Below are 22297 nucleotides of genomic sequence, written 5' to 3'. Positions count from 1 at the left end.
CATGCTGTAAATCAAACATGACCTGCTGCTCTTCTTCATTTTAGCTCTTTTTAATGACCATTGAAATACACCATCTTTCAGTGTTTCCTTCAGATTTCTAATGTTTAAACACATTTTTATATCTTTCTCAGTCTGAGGGAAAAGGCCATACCAATGCTGGGGATGCAATATATGAGGTGGTGAGTCTACAGCGAGAGTCTGAGAAGGAGGATCCAGTCACTCCTACTAGTGGAGGGGGCCCATTGTCACCCCAGGAGGATGAAGCAGAAGAGGGTAAGAAATGAAACTTACTCAGTTTCTTCTCTTTACGTAGCTGCTTTACTTGTATCCTCACAGATGTGTGTGTGTGTGTGCGTGCATGCGTCTCTCTCTAAGCGGTAGGGGGAGGAGTGGTGTTTCTTCATAGTCTCTGCTACTTTTAGACTAGATTCTACTAGATGCAGAAGAGAATTTGGTCCATTTGGTTCCTTGGTTGTGTACTCCTAAGTGCAACTTACACAATTATTTATATTTGACAGCTTAACTTTGCTGTCTTGCACGTTTGAAGTGTTTAATGAAAAGTTTCAAATTCTCCTAAGCATTTTTAGAATTTTAGTGGTTAATGTCATGTCCTACTCCTCACTTGACATGATTCAGTTTTGATTTGTTTATTGTTGTTGCCTTATCATTTACCATTCACTTTTTTGAAACACTAGCAGTTATCTGCTTTGTTTACTGCATGAATCCTGCTGAAAGTTGCTAACCAACCTCTTGAGAGTCATACTTCATTTGGCTCTGTGCTGAGTAGTTTTTATAGAAACTAGAGCTAAATGATGGATCTTTACTTTTAACCTTTATATTATCTGCTTATAGGATAGGGTTTATTAAAAGAAAGTTTCTTTATATCATCTTTGCCATCTGTTTATCCTTCTTGTCAAGATTCTATTCAAATCTGTTGCCCTTTCTAATATTGGGTTATTTGTCTTCTTGTTGATTTTTAAGCTTTCTTTAAATACACTGGTAAAGGTCCTTTACCTGGAGGAGGAAATGCCAACCTACTCCAGTATTTTTGACTGGAAAATCCCTATGGACAGAAGAGCCTGGCAGGCTGTATAGTCCGTTGGGTCACCAAGAGTTGGACACGACTGAAGCGATTTAACACATACAAAGGTCCTTTATTGGATGTGTTTTACAGATATTTTCTTCCACTCTGTAGTTTGCCTTTTCACTTTCTGAACAATGTCTTTTGAGAAACGAAAGATTAATTTTTGTGGAGTTGAATTTGTCAATTTCTTTCTTCTTTTTTTTTTGCTGTGCCCTGTGTCTTGTGGGACCTTAGTTCTCTGACTAGGGATTGAACCTGGACTGCCCGCAGTAGAAGTGCAGAGTCCTAACCACTGAACTGCCAGGGAATTCCCTGTCAGGTTTTTTTTTTTTTTTTTTTTCCCCCCATTAATGATGTGTCTGTGAACCATTTAAATTTTTACATGTAGTTGGAAGTAGAGTTCTGTTTGTTTTTTCACTCAGAAAACATTTATTATCTCATGGTTTCTGTGAGTCATGAATTATGCTTGTCTGGTCAGTTGTGGCTTCATGTTTATTATGGAGAGTCAGATATTATTTGGGGGATTTAGTTATTTGAAGATGACATTGATGGGGCTGAAAGCTTGAGGAAGCTTCCAGGGGGCTGATTCAGAATAGCTGCCAAAATGATGCTGGCAGTTGGCCAAGATACTTCACTTTCTCTCCACATAGGCCTCCCACTAGTGCTGCTTGGGTGTCTGTGTGGTACAACGGTGAGCTCTCCCCAGACGGCAGTCCAGGGAACTAAGGTGGAAGTTGCAATGCCTTTTATATCTTAGCCTTGGAGTCACAGAATATCACTTCCATAGTATTCATCTGCTTTGTGGTATACAATGTAGTTGCTATTTAATAGACTTACCATGCATTTTGTCTGACATATTATTACTCCATGCCATTCAAGTCTTGGGTATTTTTTGATCCAGTGAAAATTTAGGGCTCATGAGGTTTGAAAGTTGTGTAGATGTGCAGTGTAAGGGAAGAGCCATTTACTTATGGAAAATAACATAATTAGAAAACTGATACATTTAGAAGTAAATGGCAAACTAAATGATCCCAATTTTGACTTGTTATTAATCGACAAAATGTTTGGAGACATTCACTGGCAGGATCTGAAAGTACTGTACGAAATATTCGAAGGCCATCATATTCTAGTCTTAGCAAGAGAGCTAACTTGGGCTCCAAATTCATTTTTGATGCAGCCCTTTTGACAAAGTTCGTTCTGCGCAGGTGCATCAAAATGGCTGCCTCAGCATATAAGGAACAAGGGGCAGAAGAGATGTGAGAATATTCCTGTGGTAAAAGCAACGAGGCTTATAGCTGAACTGGATGTCATGGGCAGCAGAAAGAAGAGAATGAAGGGACAGAATCATAGATTAAATCTAGGTTTCTAGGTTAGGTGACTGGATGATGTTGATGCCAGCAAACAAGATAAGAATACCTGGGAAGAGTGGGTGTGGGATTGGGGTATGATACATTCAGTTTCAGATAGTGATGGATTTGAACTCACTGTGGAACATTGAAGTACAGCTATTTTTCAGTGATTAGAAATGGTATTATATTGTGAGAGAAGTTTTAACAATTGGAGATAAAGGTTTGAGGGTCATCAGTGTGAAGCAATGATAACTGGCTGAAATTTCTTTGAGAGAAAATGTGGGAGGGGTGGGTTAACATTAGAGTTTTGAGAGATCACTAACATTTCAGGGTCGATGCAGGAAGAGAAAGTCCAACTAAAAGATCTGCAGAAGAAATGATCAGAACAGTAGGAGGAGAACTAAAACAAGGTAGTAATGGACCAAGGAGTGGAGATTCAAAAGGAGAAAATGGTGTTGCAGTACTGACAAATGGAGCAAGGAGATTGAGTATAGTAAGAAACAAGATTGTTCATTGGATTCGGTAAATCTGAGAGGCTACTGGGTACCTCTGCGGGTCATTTTAATAAAGTTGGAAAAGAAGCCTTCTTATACTGGACTGAGGAATGACTAGAGGTGAGAAAGGGATGTTTTAAATACTTTTCAGACTATCTTTTCCAAGAAAGTCAATGGAGAAGAAGAGGAAAGAGCCTGGACTTAAAACATTGAGTTGCATGTGGCCAGAAAAGGGCATTTTTAGGGTGTAAGAGATTTGAGCTCATCTGTAGCAGGGAAGGGAGAGCTAAAAATAGTTACCCACCCCACACTTAAGGGTGCAGTTTCCTAGCAGGCTTCCTGTGTCTTTATAAATGCTGTTTACTCTGCTTAGAGACTCTTTCTACTTAAGGCCACCTGAGTAAGCTCTTCAACAAAGACATGTTAACAGTCAAAAGAAAATAGTGATTTTAGTATATAGGCAGTTTCCATACTTAGCAATGTTTAAAAATATTTTCTATGATATTTTTTAGTAGGTTGCTTAGGCAAATTATGTTTAAAATGTATTCAATGCAGGAATGGCTTGAGTGAAAAGCTTGACAAAACTGCTTATGAAAAAGCAGTCATAAATATCAATAAAATGGTCAAAAAACGGGCAGTGAAGGACTTGAGAAGGTGATCAAATTGTATAAAAATATGGAGAAAAACCACTGAGCCTTGAGTGAGAACTGTGAATGGTGTTTTAGTACTTGAGGCATCTCCTGTTCTGCTCATTCCCACCACTGGTTATAATCATGGTGGTTTTGCTAGGATGGGGCGAACTGTGAAAACTGGTAGCTTTGCTTTCACCCCTGGAAGGGACTCACTCGATTTGGAGCAAATGTAGAAAAAGCACAAATCTCTGGAACATTATTGGAAACAATAGCGATTTTTTTTTAATGGCAAAAGAATGTGAAGACCAGTGTTTTATGTAGAATGATGTAATTCTGGTTGGGAAAGAAGAAATCTCCTTCCAAAGGAGATTTAAGGAATGACTGGGCCTCGTTAGTTCTGCATATCACTGGTGGTCTGGGAGGCTGTGTATACATGCAAGGCTGCATACACACTCAGGCAGATTAGAGAGGGTCCTAGCTATTCACAGATATATGCTGGACACGAGGCCTTGCACGTGTACAGCGGTTTTGCTTCTTCTCTGTTCTACGAAGAGAATGTGTTCCAGGTGGAGTAAATGGCCGAAGGCTCATCTTCCCTGTAGGCTTCCCCTGTGAGCAAGTGGCAGCTCCTGGGCTCTGGATCTCAGAATGCAGAATCTACCCTCTCTCTGGTGCTATCATTTCTTGGACTGGATTATTGCAGTACCTCCTAACGGGTCTCCTGCATTCCACCCTTGTTCACTCCCCCTTTGTCTGTGGTTCTGCACTAGCCATAGTCACCCTTTTAAAATTTGTCAGATTACATTTCTTCTCTTCTAAAAATCCTCCATTGGCTTTTCATTTTGCTTGCCAAAGTTCTTTACCATGGTTTACAAAGCCGTATGTGATCTTACTTTCTGATTTTAACCTTTCTGACCTCATTCGCTGTCACTTTCGGCCCCACAAATTCCACCCTTGTCCTTTGCTCTCCTTCACAGTTCAGTTCAGTTCAGTTGCTCAGTCGTGTCCGAATCTTTCCAACCCTGTGAACTGCAGCACGCCAGGCCTCCCTGTCCATCACCAACTCCGGGAGCCTACACAAACTTATGTCCCTTGAGTCGGTGATGCCATCCAACCATCTCATCCTCTGTCGTCCCCTTCTCCTCCTGCCCTCAGTCTTTCCCAGCATCAGGGTCTTTTCAAATGAATCAGCTCTTCACATCAGGTGGCCAAAGTATTGAAGTTTTTCAGCTTCAACATCAGTCCTTCCAATGAACTCCCAGGATCTCTTTTAGGATTGGCCGGTTTGATCTCCTTGCAGTCCAAGGGACTCTCAGGAGTCTTCTCAAATACCACAGTTCAAAGGCATCGATTCTTCAGTGCTCAGCTTTCGTTATAGTCCAACTCTCACATCCATACATGACTACTGGAAAAACCATAGCCTTGACTAGACGGACTTTTGTTGACAAAGTAATGTCTCTGCTTTTGAATATGCTGTCTAGGTTGGTCATAACTTTCCTTCCAAGGAGTAAGCATCTTTTAATTTCACGGCTGCAAACACCATCTGCAGTGATTTTGGAGCCCCCCAAAATAAAGTCAGCTACTGTTTCCACTGTTTGCCCATCTATTTTCCATGAAGTGATGGGACTGGATACTATGAACTTAGTTTTCTGAATGTTGAGCTTTAAGCCAACTTTTTCACTCTCCTCTTTCACTTTCATCAATAGGCTCTTTAGTAGTTCTTCACTTTCTGTGTCCTTCACAGACACTGCTATAATCTGCCTCTGGGCTGTCGCACTTGCTGTTCCCCTTGGAAGGACACCTTGTTTCCTGGATTGCCAAATGGGTCTCTCCTTCCTCTTTAATAAGTACCACCTTCTCAGTGAGATTTTTGCCTTCTGAGTAAATAGCATGAATAATAATAAATGAAGGAGTAAATAAAAGTAAATATATTTATCACAAAAATTACAGAATAAATTAATATGTTTTCTTTACATTGCTTCAAGATGATTTCATACTGAGAAAGACTAGAAAAACAGAAGTGACATTTCTGAAATTACACTTGAAAAATGAAAACATAAATAAAATTTTCAATTTCTTATTCTTATATATGGTTTGAATAAGAACAAGTCACCAGATTTCTATTTTTCCCTAAAAATTTTTACTTCTGTTCTTAACAAGTTTTCACTGTTTGAGATGTCAGCTTGTCTTTTGAAAATCTATTAGCCATCACCCATATTAAAAAAGCTACAGAAATCAGAGTAGGAAGTAATAGTTTCTTTTATAGATGAGACATTTCATACATTTTCAATACACTTTATTATTAGTTCTTTAATTGACATTTCTGTCAACGCAGATATCAAAAGTTAGAGCTGGAGGTGGCATAGAAATGTTTTCCTGCTGGGGGGATTTGGAGTATTCTTTTATTTAATTATTTTCAGCAATTTGCCTGTCAAAGCAAAAGTGGAAGTTCAAGTCACTAAATTGTCTTATCTTAGCTTGTAATTTAACTAAAAAGGGATGCAGACTTTAAAGGACTAAAATTGCTCTTAATTTCCTGGGATAGATCTAAAGTAAAATGAATTAAAGTATCTTTGCATATTTTTCAAATGCTGTTCAAAAAATGAAGTGTGTTAAAGGGAATTAATTTGAATGCAAGGAATCTTTGCAGAAAGTTAGGTCCATCAGTGCAACTGCCATAGGGATTATTTTTAAACAACCTTGTCACCTTTATATACTCCTTCATGTTCTGAATTGTTCCTGCTTTTGAAACTTGAGGTACACTTGATTCTGCTTCATTTGGTTTTCAAGCTGACTTTCTGTTTGTTGACCTCAGACTTGTATTTAGTTCCTTATAACATGGATGGTAAACTATAAGAAGACAATAGATGGCAAATACAGGGTGATTTCCTTTAAGACACATGCCCAAGTAATTGTAAAAGACCAGATTCACAGTAATATGAGGCAAGCTTCACACTTGCTTGTAAACTAAATTTTACTGTAATCTGCGTTTTTTTTGTTTTGTATTTAGATTGGTTAAATGCTATCTAGACTAAAATTATTCCCTTTGATCTGAGTGACTGGTAGCTAATACCACTTATAATTCATTTTGTTTGCAGAGCAAAACAGTCTCAAACTCAACTAGAAGTTTATTTTCTTTTAATTTCTTAATTCATAGTCTGATTAAAGATTATAGGCAGCTTTTACTGTAGAAATCAGTTTGGAAATGAGATTTCTTTATATTTGAATGAAAATACAATGGAGAATATAGAAAAGAAATGAGTTTTTTTTTTTTAAGAAATATAGTGATCAAAACCTGACAAAGATGCCACAAAAAAAGAAAACTACAGGCCAATATCACTGATGAACATAGATGCAAAAATCCTTAACAAAATTCTAGCAACCAGAATCCAACAACACATTAAAAAGATCATACACCATGATCAAGTGGGCTTTATCCCAGGGATGCAAGGATTCTTCAATATCCGCAAATCAATCAATGTAATACACCACATTAACAAATTGAAAAATAAAAACCATATGATTATCTCAATAGATGCAGAGAAAGCCTTTGACAAAATTCAACATCCATTTATGATAAAAACTCTCCAGAAAGCAGGAATAGAAGGAACATACCTCAACATAATAAAAGCTATATATGACAAACCCACAGCAAACATTATCCTCAATGGTGAAAAATTGAAAGCATTTCCTCTAAAGTCAGGAACAAGACAAGGGTGCCCACTTTCACCATTACTATTCAACATAGTTTTGGAAGTTTTGGCCACAGCAATCAGAGCAGAAAAAGAAATAAAAGGAATCCAAATTGGAAAAGAAGAAGTAAAACTCTCACTATTTGCAGATGACATGATCCTCTACATAGAAAACCCTAAAGATTCCACCAGAAAATTACTAGAAATAATCAATGACTATAGTAAAGTTGCAGGATATAAAATCAACACACAGAAATCCCTTGCATTCCTATACACTAATAATGAGAAAACAGAGAGAGAAATTAAGGAAACAATTCCATTCACCATTGCAACGGAAAGAATAAAATACTTAGGAATATATCTACCTAAAGAAACTAAAGACCTATATATAGAAAACTATAAAACACTGGTGAAAGAAATCAAAGAGGAAACTAATAGATGGAGAAATATACCATGTTCATGGATTGGAAGAATCAATATAGTGAAAATGAGTATACTACCCAAAGCAATTTATAGATTCAGCGCAATCCCTATCCAGCTACCAACAGTATTCTTCACAGAGCTAGAACAAATAATTTCACAATTTGTATGGAAATACAAAAAACCTCGAATAGCCAAAGCGATCTTGAGAAAGAAGAATGGAACTGGAGGAATCAACCTACCTGACTTCAGGCTCTACTACAAAGCCACAGTTATCAAGACAGTATGGTACTGGCACAAAGACAGAAATATAGATCAATGGAATAAAATAGAAAGCCCAGAGATAAATCCACGCACATATGGACACCTTATCTTTGACAAAGGAGGCAAGAATATACAATGGATTAAAGACAATCTCTTTAACAAGTGGTGCTGGGAAAACTGGTCAACCACTTGTAAAAGAATGAAACTAGACCACTTTCTAACACCATACACAAAAATAAACTCAAAATGGATTAAAGATCTAAACATAAGACCAGAAACTATAAAACTCCTAGAGGAGAACATAGGCAAAACACTCTCTGACATACATCACAGCAGGATCCTCTATGACCTACCTCCCAGAATATCGGAAATAAAAGCAAAAATAAACAAATGGGACCTAATTAACCTTAAAAGCTTCTGCACATCAAAGGAAACTATCAGCAAGGTGAAAAGACAGCCTTCAGAATGGGAGAAAATAATAGCAAATGAAGCAACGGACAAACAACTAATCTCAAAAATATACAAGCAACTCCTCCAGCTCAACTCCAGAAAAATAAATGACCCAATCAAAAAATGGGCCAAAGAACTAAATAGACATTTCTCCAAAGAAGACATACAGATGGCTAACAAACACATGAAAAGATGCTCAACATCACTCATTATCAGAGAAATGCAAATCAAAACCACTATGAGGTACCATTTCACGCCAGTCAGAATGGCTGCGATCCAAAAGTCTACAAATAATAAATGCTGGAGAGGGTGTGGAGGAAAGGGAACCCTCTTACACTGTTGGTGGGAATGCAAACTAGTACAGCCACTATGAAGAACAGTGTGGAGATTCCTTCAAAAACTGGAAATAGAACTGCCTTATGATCCAGCAATCCCACTGCTGGGCATACACACTGAGGAAACCAGAAGGGAAAGAGACACGTGTACCCCAATGTTCATCACAGCACTGTTTATAATAGCCAGGACATGGAAACAACCTAGATGTCCATCAGCAGATGAATGGATAAGAAAGCAGTGGTACATATACACAATGGAGTATTACTCAGCCATTAAAAAGAATACATTTGAATCAGTTCTAATGAGGTGGATGAAACTGGAGCCTATTATACAGAGTGAAGTAAGCCAGAAAGAAAAACACCAATACAGTATACTAACGCATATATATGAATTTTAGGAAGATGGTAACAATAACCCTGTGTACGAGACAGCAAAAGAGACACTGATGTATGGAACAGTCTTATGGACTTTGTGGGAGAGGGAGAGGGTGGGAAGATTTGGGAGAATGACATTGAAACATGTAAAATATCATGTAAGAAACGAGTTGCCAGTCCAGGTTCGATACATGATACTGGATGCTTGGGGCTAGTGCACTGGGACGACCCAGAGGGATGGTATGGGGAGGGAGGAGGGAGGAGGGTTCAGGATGGGGAACACATGTATACCTGTGGCAGATTCATTTTGATATTTGGCAAAACTAATACAATTATGTAAAGTTTAAAAATAAAATTAAAAAAATAAATAAATAAAATAGAAAAAAATAAATCAGCCAAAAAAAAAAAAAAAAGAAATACAGTGATCATACGAGGGTTTCCCTGATAGTTCAGTTGGTAAAGAATCCACTTGCAATGCAGGAGATCCTGGTTCAATTCCTGGATCGGGAAGATCTGCTGGAGAAGGGATAGGCTACCCCCTCCAGTATTCTTGGGCTTCCCTTGTGATTCAGCTGGTAAAGAATCTGCCCGCATTGTCGGAGACCTGGGTTTGATCCCTGGGTTGGAAAGATCACCTGGAGAAGGGAAAGGCTACCCACTCCAGTATTCTGGCCTGGAGCATTCCATGGACTGTATGCTGCTGCTGCTGCTAAGTCACTTCAGTCATGTCCGACTCTGTGCGACCCCATAGACGGCATCCCACCAGGCTCCCCCGTCCCTGGGATTCTCCAGGCAAGAACACTGGAGTGGGTTGCCATTTCCTTCTCCAATGCAGGAAAGTGAAATTTGAAAGTGAAGTCGCTCAGTCGTGTCTGACTCTTAGCGACCCCATGGACTGCAGCCTACCAGGCTCCTCCGCCCATGGGATTTTCCAGGCAAGAGTACTGGAGTGGGTTGCCATATAGTTCTGGACTATGCTGGAGAATTCCATGGACTGGTGTCAAAAAGAGTCAGACATGACTGAGTGACTTTAACTTTCAGTGATCATATTGCACTTACTTATGGTAGGTGCTGATTAAAGAAGTGCTTCTCAGGTTTTAAGTGTGTGTGTGTATTACCTGGAGATCTTGTTCAAATGAAGTCTTACTTAAAAAAAAACTCTATCAGATGCCATTGCTCCTGGTCATACTACACTCTGAGTAGCAAGAATTTAAATTGCCTACACATATTAATTTGTTTATTCCTCATATCAACCCCATAAGGTCAATACTGTTATTATATTCATTTTACAGATGAGAAAATATGTTTCAACAAAATAATTCTGGCAAGCTAGATACTATTTATTTTCCACTCAGGTACTTTTTATGTTTATAAAATTGATGTGTGCACTTCTGTGTATATGTGAGAGAGGAAAGAAAGGGCTTCATCATGTTGTCTGATTCTTGAATCTGTTTAAACAAATGAAAGTTATCAAAAATGCATTTGATAAGGGATGGTATTTGAGAGAAAGTAGAGTATATTAGTTAGTTTTATATTGCTCCATAATAACTTATTTCAAAAATATAGTGTCTTAAAGTAACACCCTTTTTTTATCTCACATGGATCACAAGTGTGGCTCTGGATTAGCTGGGTCCTGTCTTCATGGTCTCCTGAGGCTGCAGTCAGAGTTTTGGCTGGGGCTTTGGTCTTATCTGAAACTTGGGGTTCTCTTCAGAGCTCGCAGAATTCATTTCATTGTTGTTATAATACTCATAGGGGCTTGATTCAAGGCCAGCAGCAGAAGGCCCAGGCCCCCCATTTTTTTTTTTTAAGGATAGTTCTTGGTTTTGTTTTAATTTTTTTTTGGCCACATGGTGCATCTTGTAGGATCTTACTTCCCTGACCAGGGATTGAACCCGTGCCCTCGGCAGTGAAAAACATGGAGTCCTAACCACTGGACAGGCAGGGAGGTCCTCCAAAGTCTCTTTTAAGAGTTTACCTGATTAGGTTAGGCCCCTCTAGGGTAGCCTAGGGGGCTAAATGAATCTAGGGTAGCCTCCCCTTGATTAACTTAAAGCCAAATTGGTTAGGGACTTCATATCTTCAGAATCCCTTCAGCTTTGCCATGTAACACAACGTTGCCACAGCCATGACATCCGTCTTATTCATATGTCCCACTCACATTCAAGGGTAGGGATTATATAGGGTGTTTATACCAGGAGGCAGGAATGTTAGTGGTCATTTTAGAACTGGCTGTAACAAAGAGTTATGTACCAGAAATGAAGGAAACTATCCTTTTTCAAGCATCTGTTATATATTGATAACCACCACTTTTGCATACACATTACCTCACTTATTACCATAACCATGCAAGATAATTACCGTTACTCCTATTATTTTCAAGTTTGTATCTTATTTCTCCTGTTAGACGAGGTCCTGTTAAAGGTATACATACATGCAGTATTAGGTAAGCAAAAAATGATCCAGACAATTTCAACACAGTACGTGATGAATTTCCAAATGAATTATAAGAACATTGATTGCTGTAGGTCTCTAGTGTCTTTTATTGAGCAATTTCCATTACATGTGGCATCCTCACCATCTCTGCCTTTTGAAACCGGGGTTCAGCTATCTCATGATTGCTGTATTTGTCCCCAGTCAGAAGTGATCTCCTGTTCCCTGACTGCAGAATTCCACTATATTACACGTCTTTAGTGTCATTTATGGTATTCCATATTAAATTATAGTTCCATGTGTCTTCTCTCCCCCTTATGACTGTAAATTCCAATGAGAAGCTCAGATTCTTATTCGTCTTAGTGGGTTTGTCAGTTAGTTCCACACAGTGGGTCTCCCGTAAATACTAGTTTTAATTCATTTTCAAATGACCACACCTGGGAAAGTCTGAAAGAGGATTTGGAAGAGTAGAAAGGAAGAAGTGTAGCATTCTGACATATGTGAAAGCGGAAAGTACAGACATGAGCAGAATCTTCAGTATGCCCAGGAGACAGTGAGTGTGAGGTCAGAGAGAGACTGAGAGCAGGCCTTCCTTGGAGAAAGTGACTAGAAACATTGAACAGTACAGACTTTGTATAAAGCAGCGGAGAGTCTTAGAAGGATTTTGAGCTTGGTCATGGCCTGAGTGAAGGTTTGAGTTAGATAGATTAAGCTGTCAGTATATTATGGAAAATGAAGTTAAGAATAGTGAAGAATCTATGATATATATATATCTAATTCGAGGACATAAAGCCTGAACTAGGATGCTGGCCCTGTAAATAGAAAATGACCAATTTTAGAGAAATAATGGGCAGGGAAATGTGACTGCATCACACCTGTCTTTAATTGCCATATTCAAAGGCTCAGTGCTAGGTTAGTTCACCCTGGAAGAGAGCATATTTTTATGTTAATTAATTTCACCCATTAATTAATTTAAGAAATATTTGTGTTGTTGTTCAGTTGCCAAATTGTGTCCAACTCTGCAACCCCATGAACTGCAGCATGCTAGGCCTCTCTGTGCTCCACTGTCTCCTGGAGGATGCTCAGACTCATGTCCATTGAGTCAATGATACCATCCAACCTTCTGATCCTCTGTCGCCTGCTTCTCCTCCTGCCTTCAATCTTTCCCAACATCAGGGTCATTTTCAATGAGTCAGCTCTTTACATCAGGTAGCTGAAGTATTAGAGCTTCAGCTTCAGCATCAGCCCTTTCAGTGAATGTTCAGGATTGATTTCCTTTAGAATTGACTGGTTTCATCTCCTTACAGTCCGAGGGACTCTCAAGAGTTTTCTCCAGCATCACAGATTGAAAGCATTAATTCTTTGGCTCTCAGACTTATTTATGGTCCAACTCTCACATCCTTACATGACTACTGGGAAAACCATAGCTTTGACTATACAGACGTTTGGTGGCAAAGTGATGTCTCTGCTTTTTAATACTCTGTCTAGTTTGTCATGGATTTTCTTCCAAGGAACAAGCATATTTTAATTTCACAGCTGCAGTCACCATTTGCTGATTTTGGAGCCCAAGAAAATAAAATCTGTCACTGTTTCCACTCTGTCCCCATCTATTTTCCATAAAGTGATGGGACTGGATGCCATGATCTTCGTTTTTTGAGTGTTGCATTTTAAGCTGACTTTTTCACTCTCATCAAGAGGCTCTTTAGTTTCTCTTTGCTTTCTGTCATCGAGTGGTATCATTAGATATTAAATATGCAGAAGTATCATCTGCATATCTGAGGTTGTTGATATTTCTCCCAGTAATCTTGATTCCAACTTGTGAGTCAGCCAGCCTGGCATTTCGAATGATGCACTCTGCATATAAGTTAAATAAGCAGGGTGACAATATTCAGCCTTGACATACCCCTTTTCCAATGTAGAACTAGTCCACTGTTCCATGTCTGGTTCTAACTGTTGCTTTTTGACCAGTGTTCAGGTTTTTCAGGAGACAAGTAAGGTGGTCTGACATTTCGTTCAGTTGTCGCTCAGTCGTGTCCGACTATCTGTGACCACATAGACTGCAGCACACCATGCTTCCCTGTCCATCACCAGCTCCTGAAGCTTGCTCAAACTCATATCCATTGAGTTGGTGATGCCATCCAGCCATCTCATCCTCTGTCATCCCCTTCTCCTCCTGCCTTCAATATTTCCAAGCATCAGGGTCTTTTCCAAAGAGTCCGTTCTTTGCATCAGGTGGCCAAAATATTGGAGTTTCAACTGCAGTAGCAGTCCTTGCAATGAATAATCAGGACTAATGTCCTTGAGGATTACTGGCTTGATCTCCTTGCAGTCCAAGGGCCTCTCAAGAGTCTTCTCCAACACCACAGTTCAAAAGCATCAATTGTTCAGTGCTCAGCTTTCTTTATAGTCCAACTCTCACATCCATACATGACTACTGGAAAAACCATAGCTTTGACTAGATGGACCTTTGCTGGCAAGTGATGTCTCTGCTTTTGAATATACTGTCTAGGTTAGTCATAGCTTTTTTCCAAGGAGCAAGCATCTTTTAATTTCACGGCTGCAGTAGCCATCTGCAGTGATTTTGGAGACCAACAAAATAAAGTCTGTCACTGTTTCCATTGTTTCGCCATCAATTTGCCATTTCCAGCGGTCATGTGTGGATGTGAGAGTTGGACTGTGAAGAAAGCTGAGCGCCGAAGAGTTGATGCTTTTGAACTGTGGTGTTGGAGAAGACTCTTGAGAGTCCCTTGGACTGCAAGCAGATCCAACCAGTCCATTCTGAAGGAGATCAGCCCTGGGATTTCTTTGGAAGGAATGATGCTAAAGCTGAAACTCCAGTACTTTGGCCATCTCATGCGAAGAGTTGACTCATTGGAAAAGACTCTGATGCTGGGAGGGATTGGGGGCAGGAGGAGAAGGGGACGACAGAGGATGACATGGCTGGATGGCATCACCGACTCGATGGACGTGAGTTTGAGTGAACTCCAGGAGATGGTGATGGACAGGGAGGCCTGGCGTGCTGCGATTGATGGGGTTGCAAAGAGTCGGACACGACTGAGCGACTGAACTGAACTGAACTGAACTGATGGGACCAGATGCCATGATCTTAGTGTTTTGAATGTTGAGCTAGCCTTTTCACTTAAGCCAGCTCTCCTTTTTCACTTTCATCAAGAGGCTCCTTAGTTCCTCTTCACTTTATGATATAAGGGTGGTGTCATCTGTGTATCTGAGGTTATTGGTATTTTTCCCAGCAATCTTGATTCCAGCTTGTGCTTCATCCAGCTCAACATTTAGCATGATGTATTCTGCATATGTTAGATAAGCAGGGTGACAATATACAGCCTTGATGTACTCCTTTCCCAGTTTGGAACCAGTCTGTTGTTCCATGTCCAGTTCTAACTGTTGCTTCTTGACCTGCATGCACATTTCTCAGGAGGCAAGTCAGGTGGTCTGGTATTCCCATCTCTTTCAGAATTTTCCACAGTTTATTGTGATCCACACAGTCAAAGGCTTTGGCGTAATCAATAAATCAGAAGTAGATGTTTTTTCTGTAACTCTCTTGCTTTTTCTGTGATCCAGCGAATGTTGGCAATTTGCTCTCTGGTTCATCTGTGTTTTCTAAATCCAGCTTGAAACTTAAAGTTCACAGTTCATGTACTGTTGAACCTGGCTTGGAGAATTTTGAGCATTACTTTGCTAGCATGCATAGTGCAATTGTGTGGTAGTTTAAACAGTTTTTGGCATTGCCTTTCTTTGGGATTGGAATGAAAACTGACCTTTTCCAATTCTGTGGACACTTCTGAGTTTTCCAAATTTGCTGGCCTATTGAGTGCAGAACTTTTATAGCATCATCTTTTAGGATTTGAAATAGCTCAGCTGGAATTCCATCACCTCCACTAGCATTGTTTGTAGTGACACTTCCTAAGGTCCACTTGACTTCACATTCCAGGATATGTGGCTCTAGGTGAGTGATCACACTGTCGTGGTTATCATGAAAGTCTTTTTGTATGGTTCTTCTGTTTATTCTGGCCACCTCTTCTTAATGTCTTCTGCTTCTGTTAGGTTCATATCATTTCTGTCTGTTATTGTGCCCATCTTTGCATGAAATGTTCCCTTGGTATCTCTAATTTTCTTGAAGAGATCTGTAGTCTTTCCCATTCTATTATTTTTCTCTATTTCTTTGCATTGATCACTGAGGAAGGCTTTCTTATCTCCTTGCTATTCTTTGGAACCCTGAATTCGGATGCTTATATCTTTCCTTTTCTCCCTTGCCTTTTGCTCCTCTTCTCTTCTCAGCTGTTTGTAAGGCCTCCTCAGACCATTTCTTTTTCTTGGGGATGGTCTTGATCATGAACCTCTGCCCATAGCTCTTCAGTCACCTCATCTATCAGATCTAATCCCTTGAATTTGTCACTTCCACTGTGTAATTGTAAGGAGTTTGATTTAGCTCATACTTGAATGGTCTAGTGGTTTTTTCCTACTTTCTTCAATTTAAGTCTTAATTTGGCAATAAGGAGTTGATCTGAGCCACAGTCAGCCCCCAGTCTTGTTTTTGCTGACTGTATGGAGCGTCTCCATGTTTGGCTGAAAAGAAAATCATCAATCTGATTTTGGTATTGACCATCTGGTAATGCCCATGTGTAGAGTCTTCTTTTGTGTTGTTGGAAGAGGGTGTTTGCTATGACCAGTGCACTCTCTTGGCAAAACTCTGTTAGCCTTTGCCCTGCTTCACTTTGTACTCTAAGTTCAAACTTGCCTGGTAGTCTAGGTATCTCTTGGACTTTCTGCTTTTGCAATCTATTCCCCTATGTTGAAAAACACGTGTTTTGTATGAGTTTGTGTGTGTGTGTGTACCTAGATATTTTAGCAATAAGCTTGGTTCTGAGAGTGACAAAAATTCCTTTAATGTTACTTATGTTTTAGGTGGGAATAAACATTTTGAATCATTGCAAGAATTAAGTAATACTATGACACTTCACAGTGTGTATTGCATTTACCTAATCAAGAGTACAATACTCATATAAGATGATTAGTATTGTTTGGATTTCTGACCTTTTCCTTTACAAATAACTGGTGGTGTTTCAGAGAACACTGCGATCTAACCATGGAATGACTGAGTGTGATTGGGTTCCATATCAACTGAACTCAAGCATTTAATTTCATCCCCTGTGATTTGTATTTCATTTAGAAATCTAAAATACAAACTTAGTGTTTGTTTCATGAGTAAGATCTGTCAAGGTCTAATCTTATTTTACCTCAATCGTACAGTAATCTTTATATTTTAAAATACCTCCAAAGAGTGAAAATCTGTACCATTCAGTATAAGTAAACTGTATTGTCATGTGTCTAAGCTGCATGTCTTTTTACTCCCTCCCCACAAAAAAGTTTTTATGCAGTTTTGAACAGTAATTGACCTTTCAGTTAACAAAGAATATGTTTTAATTCACTTCCTGCAGTGTTATTGTGCCTGGAAAGTTTATTATTCTATCTTTAACTTGTGGATTTTCACTGAAATCTGGTGTTTCAATTTGTTTTAAGTGATAAGATTCTTGGAACTGGCAGCTCAAAATCTGATTCTAACATATTCAATGTGTATGGGAATGATTTATATTATATTTAAATTATAAAATAAATAGTCTTTTATATTACTGTAAGTATACCCTTATTCTTTTTTTTTTTTTAGTGTTCTTTTTTTTTTTTAATTTAATTTTATTTTTAAACTTTACATAATTGTATTAGTTTTGCCAAATATCAAAATGAATTCATCACAGGTATACATGTGCTCCCCATCCTGAACCCTCCTCCCTCCTCCCTCCCCATACCATCCCTCTGGGTCATCCCAGTGCACTAGCCCTAAGCATCCAGTATCGTGCATTGAACCTGGACTGGCATCTCATTTCATACATGGTATTTTACATGTTTCAATGCGATTCTCCCAAATCTTCCCACCCTCTCCCTCTCCCACAGAGTCCGTAAGACTGTTCCATACATCAGCGTCATTTTTGCTGTGTTGTACACATGGTTATTGTTATCATCTTTCTAAATTCCATATATATGCGTTAGTATACAGTATTGGTGTTTTTCCTTCTGGCTTACTTCACTCTGTATAATAGGCTCCAGTTTCATCCACCTCATTAGAACTGATTCAAATGTATTCTTTTTAATGGCTGAGTAATACTCCATTGTGTATATGTACCACAGCTTTCGTATCCATTCATCTGCTGATGGACATCTAGGTTGCTTCCATGTCCTGGCTATTATAAACAGTGCTGCGATGAACATTGGGGTACATGTGTCTCTTTCCCTTCTGGTTTCCTCAGTGTGTATGCCCAGCAGTGGGATTGCTGGATCATAAGGCAGTTCTATTTCCAGTTTTTGAAGGAATCTCCACACTGTTCTCCATAGTGGCTGTACTAGTTTGCATTCCCACCAACAGTGTAAGAGGGTTCCCTTTCCTCCACACCCTCTCCAGCATTTATTATTTGTAGACTTTTGGATCGCAGCCATTCTGACTGGTGTGAAATGGTACCTCATAGTGGTTTTGATTTGCATTTCTCTGATAATGAGTGATATTGAGCATCTTTTCATGTGTTTGTTAGCCATCTGTATGTCTTCTTTGGAGAAATGTCTATTTAGTTCTTTGGCCCATTTTTTGATTGGGTCATTTATTTTTCTGGAGTTGAGCTGGAGGAGTTGCTTGTATATTTTTGAGATTAGTTTGTCCGTTGCTTCATTTGCTATTATTTTCTCCCATTCTGAAGGCTGTCTTTTCACCTTGCTGATAGTTTCCTTTGATGTGCAGAAGCTTTTAAGGTTAATTAGGTCCCATTTGTTTATTTTTGCTTTTATTTCCGATATTCTGGGAGGTGGGTCATAGAGGATCCTGCTGTGATGTATGTCAGAGAGTGTTTTGCCTATGTTCTCCTCTAGGAGTTTTATAGTTTCTGGTCTTATGTTTAGATCTTTAATCCATTTTGAGTTTATTTTTGTGTATGGTGTTAGAAAGTGGTCTAGTTTCATTCTTTTACAAGTGGTTGACCAGTTTTCCCAGCACCACTTGTTAAAGAGATTGTCTTTAATCCATTGTATATTCTTGCCTCCTTTGTCAAAGATAAGGTGTCCATATGTGCGTGGATTTATCTCTGGGCTTTCTATTTTATTCCATTGATCTATATTTCTGTCTTTGTGCCAGTACCATACTGTCTTGATAACTGTGGCTTTGTAGTAGAGCCTGAAGTCAGGTAGGTTGATTCCTCCAGTTCCATTCTTCTTTCTCAAGATCGCTTTGGCTATTCGAGGTTTTTTGTATTTCCATACAAATTGTGAAATTATTTGTTCTAGCTCTGTGAAGAATACTGTTGGTAGCTTGATAGGGATTGCATTGAATCTATAGATTGCTTTGGGTAGTATACTCATTTTCACTATATTGATTCTTCCAATCCATGAACATGGTATATTTCTCCATCTATTAGTTTCCTCTTTGATTTCTTTCACCAGTGTTTTATAGTTTTCTATATATAGGTCTTTAGTTTCTTTAGGTAGATATATTCCTAAGTATTTTATTCTTTCCGTTGCAATGGTGAATGGAATTGTTTCCTTAATTTCTCTCTCTGTTTTCTCATTATTAGTGTATAGGAATGCAAGGGATTTCTGTGTGTTGATTTTATATCCTGCAACTTTACTATAGTCATTGATTATTTCTAGTAATTTTCTGGTGGAGTCTTTAGGGTTTTCTATGTAGAGGATCATGTCATCTGCAAATAGTGAGAGTTTTACTTCTTCTTTTCCAATTTGGATTCCTTTTATTTCTTTTTCTGCTCTGATTGCTGTGGCCAAAACTTCCAAAACTATGTTGAATAGTAATGGTGAAAGTGGGCACCCTTGTCTTGTTCCTGACTTTAGAGGAAATGCTTTCAATTTTTCACCATTGAGGATAATGTTTGCTGTGGGTTTGTCATATATAGCTTTTATTATGTTGAGGTATGTTCCTTCTATTCCTGCTTTCTGGAGAGTTTTTATCATAAATGGATGTTGAATTTTGTCAAAGGCTTTCTCTGCATCTATTGAGATAATCATATGGTTTTTATTTTTCAATTTGTTAATGTGGTGTATTACATTGATTGATTTGTGGATATTGAAGAATCCTTGCATGCCTGGGATAAAGCCCACTTGATCATGGTGTATGATCTTTTTAATGTATTGTTGGATTCTGGTTGCTAGAATTTTGTTAAGGATTTTTGCATCTATGTTCATCAGTGATATTGGCCTGTAGTTTTCTTTTTTTGTGGGATCTTTGTCAGGTTTTGGTATTAGGGTGATGGTGGCCTCATAGAATGAGTTTGGAAGTTTACCTTCCTCTGCAATTTTCTGCAAGAGTTTGAGCAGGATAGGTGTTAGCTCTTCTCTAAATTTTTGGTAGAATTCAGCTGTGAAGCCATCTGGACCTGGGCTTTTGTTTGCTGGAAGATTTTTGATTACAGTTTCAATTTCCATGCTTGTGATGGGTCTGTTAAGATTTTCTATTTCTTCCTGGTCGAGTTTTGGAAAGTTGTACTTTTCTAAGAATTTGTCCATTTCTTCCACGTTGTCCATTTTATTGGCATATAATTGTTGATAGTAGTCTCTTATGATCCTTTGTATTTCTGTGTTGTCTGTTGTGATCTCTCCATTTTCATTTCTAATTTTATTGATTTGATTTTTCTCCCTTTGTTTCTTGATGAGTCTGGCTAATGGTTTGTCAATTTTATTTATCCTTTCAAAGAACCAGCTTTTGGTTTTGTTGATTTTTGCCATGGTCTCTTTTGTTTCTTTTGCATTTATTTCTGCTCTAATTTTTAAGATTTGTTTCCTTCTACTAACCCTGGGGTTCTTCATTTCTTCCTTTTCTAGTTGCTTTAGGTGTAGAGTTAGGTTATTTATTTGACTTTTTTCTTGTTTCTTGAGGTGTGCCTGTATTGCTATGAACTTTCCCCTTAGGACTGCTTTTACCGTGTCCCACAGGTTTTGGGTTGTTGTGTTTTCATTTTCATTCATTTCTATGCAAATTTTGATTTCTTTTTTGATTTCTTCTGTGATTTGTTGGTTATTCAGCAGCGTGTTGTTCAGCCTCCATATGTTGGAATTTTTAATCGTTTTTCTCCTGTAATTGAGATCTAATCTTACTGCATTGTGGTCAGAAAAGATGCTTGGAATGATTTCTATTTTTTTGAATTTACCAAGGCTAGCTTTCTTTAATGAAATTAATGCCTTTGGAAAACGTAGTTTTGGGCATTTAAAAGATTCTTTCAGCTTTAAGATTTTGAAGCAAATAAGAATGAATAGTTATTCTGAAAGGGCGAACTGTAGCCTACTGGCAAATCTGGTCCACAACTTATTTTTTTCTTATATGGCTTCTGGGCAAAGAATAGTTCTTAGATTTTTAAAGGATTGTAATAACAACTTCCCCCAGTCCCCCGTCCCACCACCCCCACCCCCAAAAGTAAAAGGAAACAGTAACAGCATGTGAGAGTTAAAAATACTGTTTGGCCCTTTACAGAAAAATTGGCCAATCCAAACAGTCAAAGCATATTTGTGAACAGTTTTAAGTATACTTTATGTAATTTCTGAAACTGTGGAATGTTTCAGTATTACTGTAATGTCTTTTGTGTACAAAAATGGGGCCACAGTATAGCTGATGTTCCTTTTTGTTAGTTACATTTTATTACATAATAAATGCCCTTTTTATTAGTGTTCCAAAATAAGCCGTTATAGGACTTCTGCTATGTACAGTGTGTTATAGTAAAGTTTTAGTGTATTTCTACTGGAAAGTATCAAAAAGATAAATTATTTTTTTTCTTTTTGCATTTTGAAATGACCTTACAGACAGCAAAAGAAATTTCATGATTTAACTTCGTTCTTAATACAAAATACATTTGAGAGGAAATAGAAAATGCAAGGAAAAAAAAGCAATACTGCTAGAGTTAGTGTTTGCATCATATAGGTGTGATGGAAGCACCCATCCTCTCATTTAGTAACTTCAGTGTGCCTGCACAGTTGGTTAATATTCAACGTACAATTGTACTTGTGGTTGTTTTGGCATGTCTGAAATATATATTTAATTCAAACTGTTATAAATGGGTAATCTAATAGAAAAAAATACATCTTAAGATCATAAAAATCTTTTTATATTGATCCAGGGAGGATTGTTCTTCAAGGTTAATACAGTGCAGAATCTCTGATAAGAAAATCAGATTCTTAGACATTTTATTCAAAAGTATATAAATCCATTGCATGAAACTTTTTTAACCTTATAGAAAATATAAGATTGTGAATATAGTAAATATGAGTTGTGGATTTTTATATGGTATGTTTTTGTTAATTTTTTTTCTTTTTGTGTTGTGTGCTTTTAGAAAAGTGTTAGATAAATGTTTTATTTTAAAATACTGTGATTTAGTTATTAAACTTCTATAGGTTTGGTTTTTCTTGGTGTCCCTTTTTTATTCTTTTGGTGTTCTGTTTTTATGCTCATGTCAAATTTGGTTCATTTAGTACTTTGTAGATACAGTGTTTATATTATCTGGAACATTTTTAATGTAAAAATATGCAGTCAAGCATTAAGTGATCATGGTCACTTTTCTTTCTTTCTAACTTATTTGGACTGTAGCCCGCCAGGCTCCTCCATCCATGGAATTCTCCAGGGAAGAATACTGAAGTAGGTAGCCATTTCCTTTTCCAGGGGATCTTCCCAATCCAGACATCAAACCTGGATGTCCTGCATTGCAGGCAGATTC

General features: G+C 38.1%; 1 protein-coding gene across 5 annotated transcripts in view; it reads left to right on the top strand.

The window, feature by feature from the left end:
* The window catches only part of RABGAP1L (RAB GTPase activating protein 1 like), a 744918-nt gene that overhangs the window by 168292 nt on the left and 554329 nt on the right, over positions 1–22297 (top strand). For all 5 annotated transcript variants that reach the window (XM_086343675.1, XM_086343676.1, XM_086343677.1 and 2 more), the window contains exon 11: positions 132–273. In XM_086343675.1, coding sequence (XP_086199801.1) covers positions 132–273 — 142 coding nt within the window. The remainder of the gene's footprint in view (positions 1–131; positions 274–22297) is intronic.

The sequence above is a fragment of the Bos grunniens genome, chromosome 16 (genome assembly GCF_055505025.1).
Source record: "Bos grunniens cultivar Pamir isolate PY7600 chromosome 16, Bosgru_T2T1.0, whole genome shotgun sequence".
Classification (NCBI taxonomy): domain Eukaryota; kingdom Metazoa; phylum Chordata; class Mammalia; order Artiodactyla; family Bovidae; genus Bos; species Bos grunniens.
Note: the sequence above shows the minus strand (reverse complement) of the source record. Positions and strands in the feature narration are given on the sequence as shown.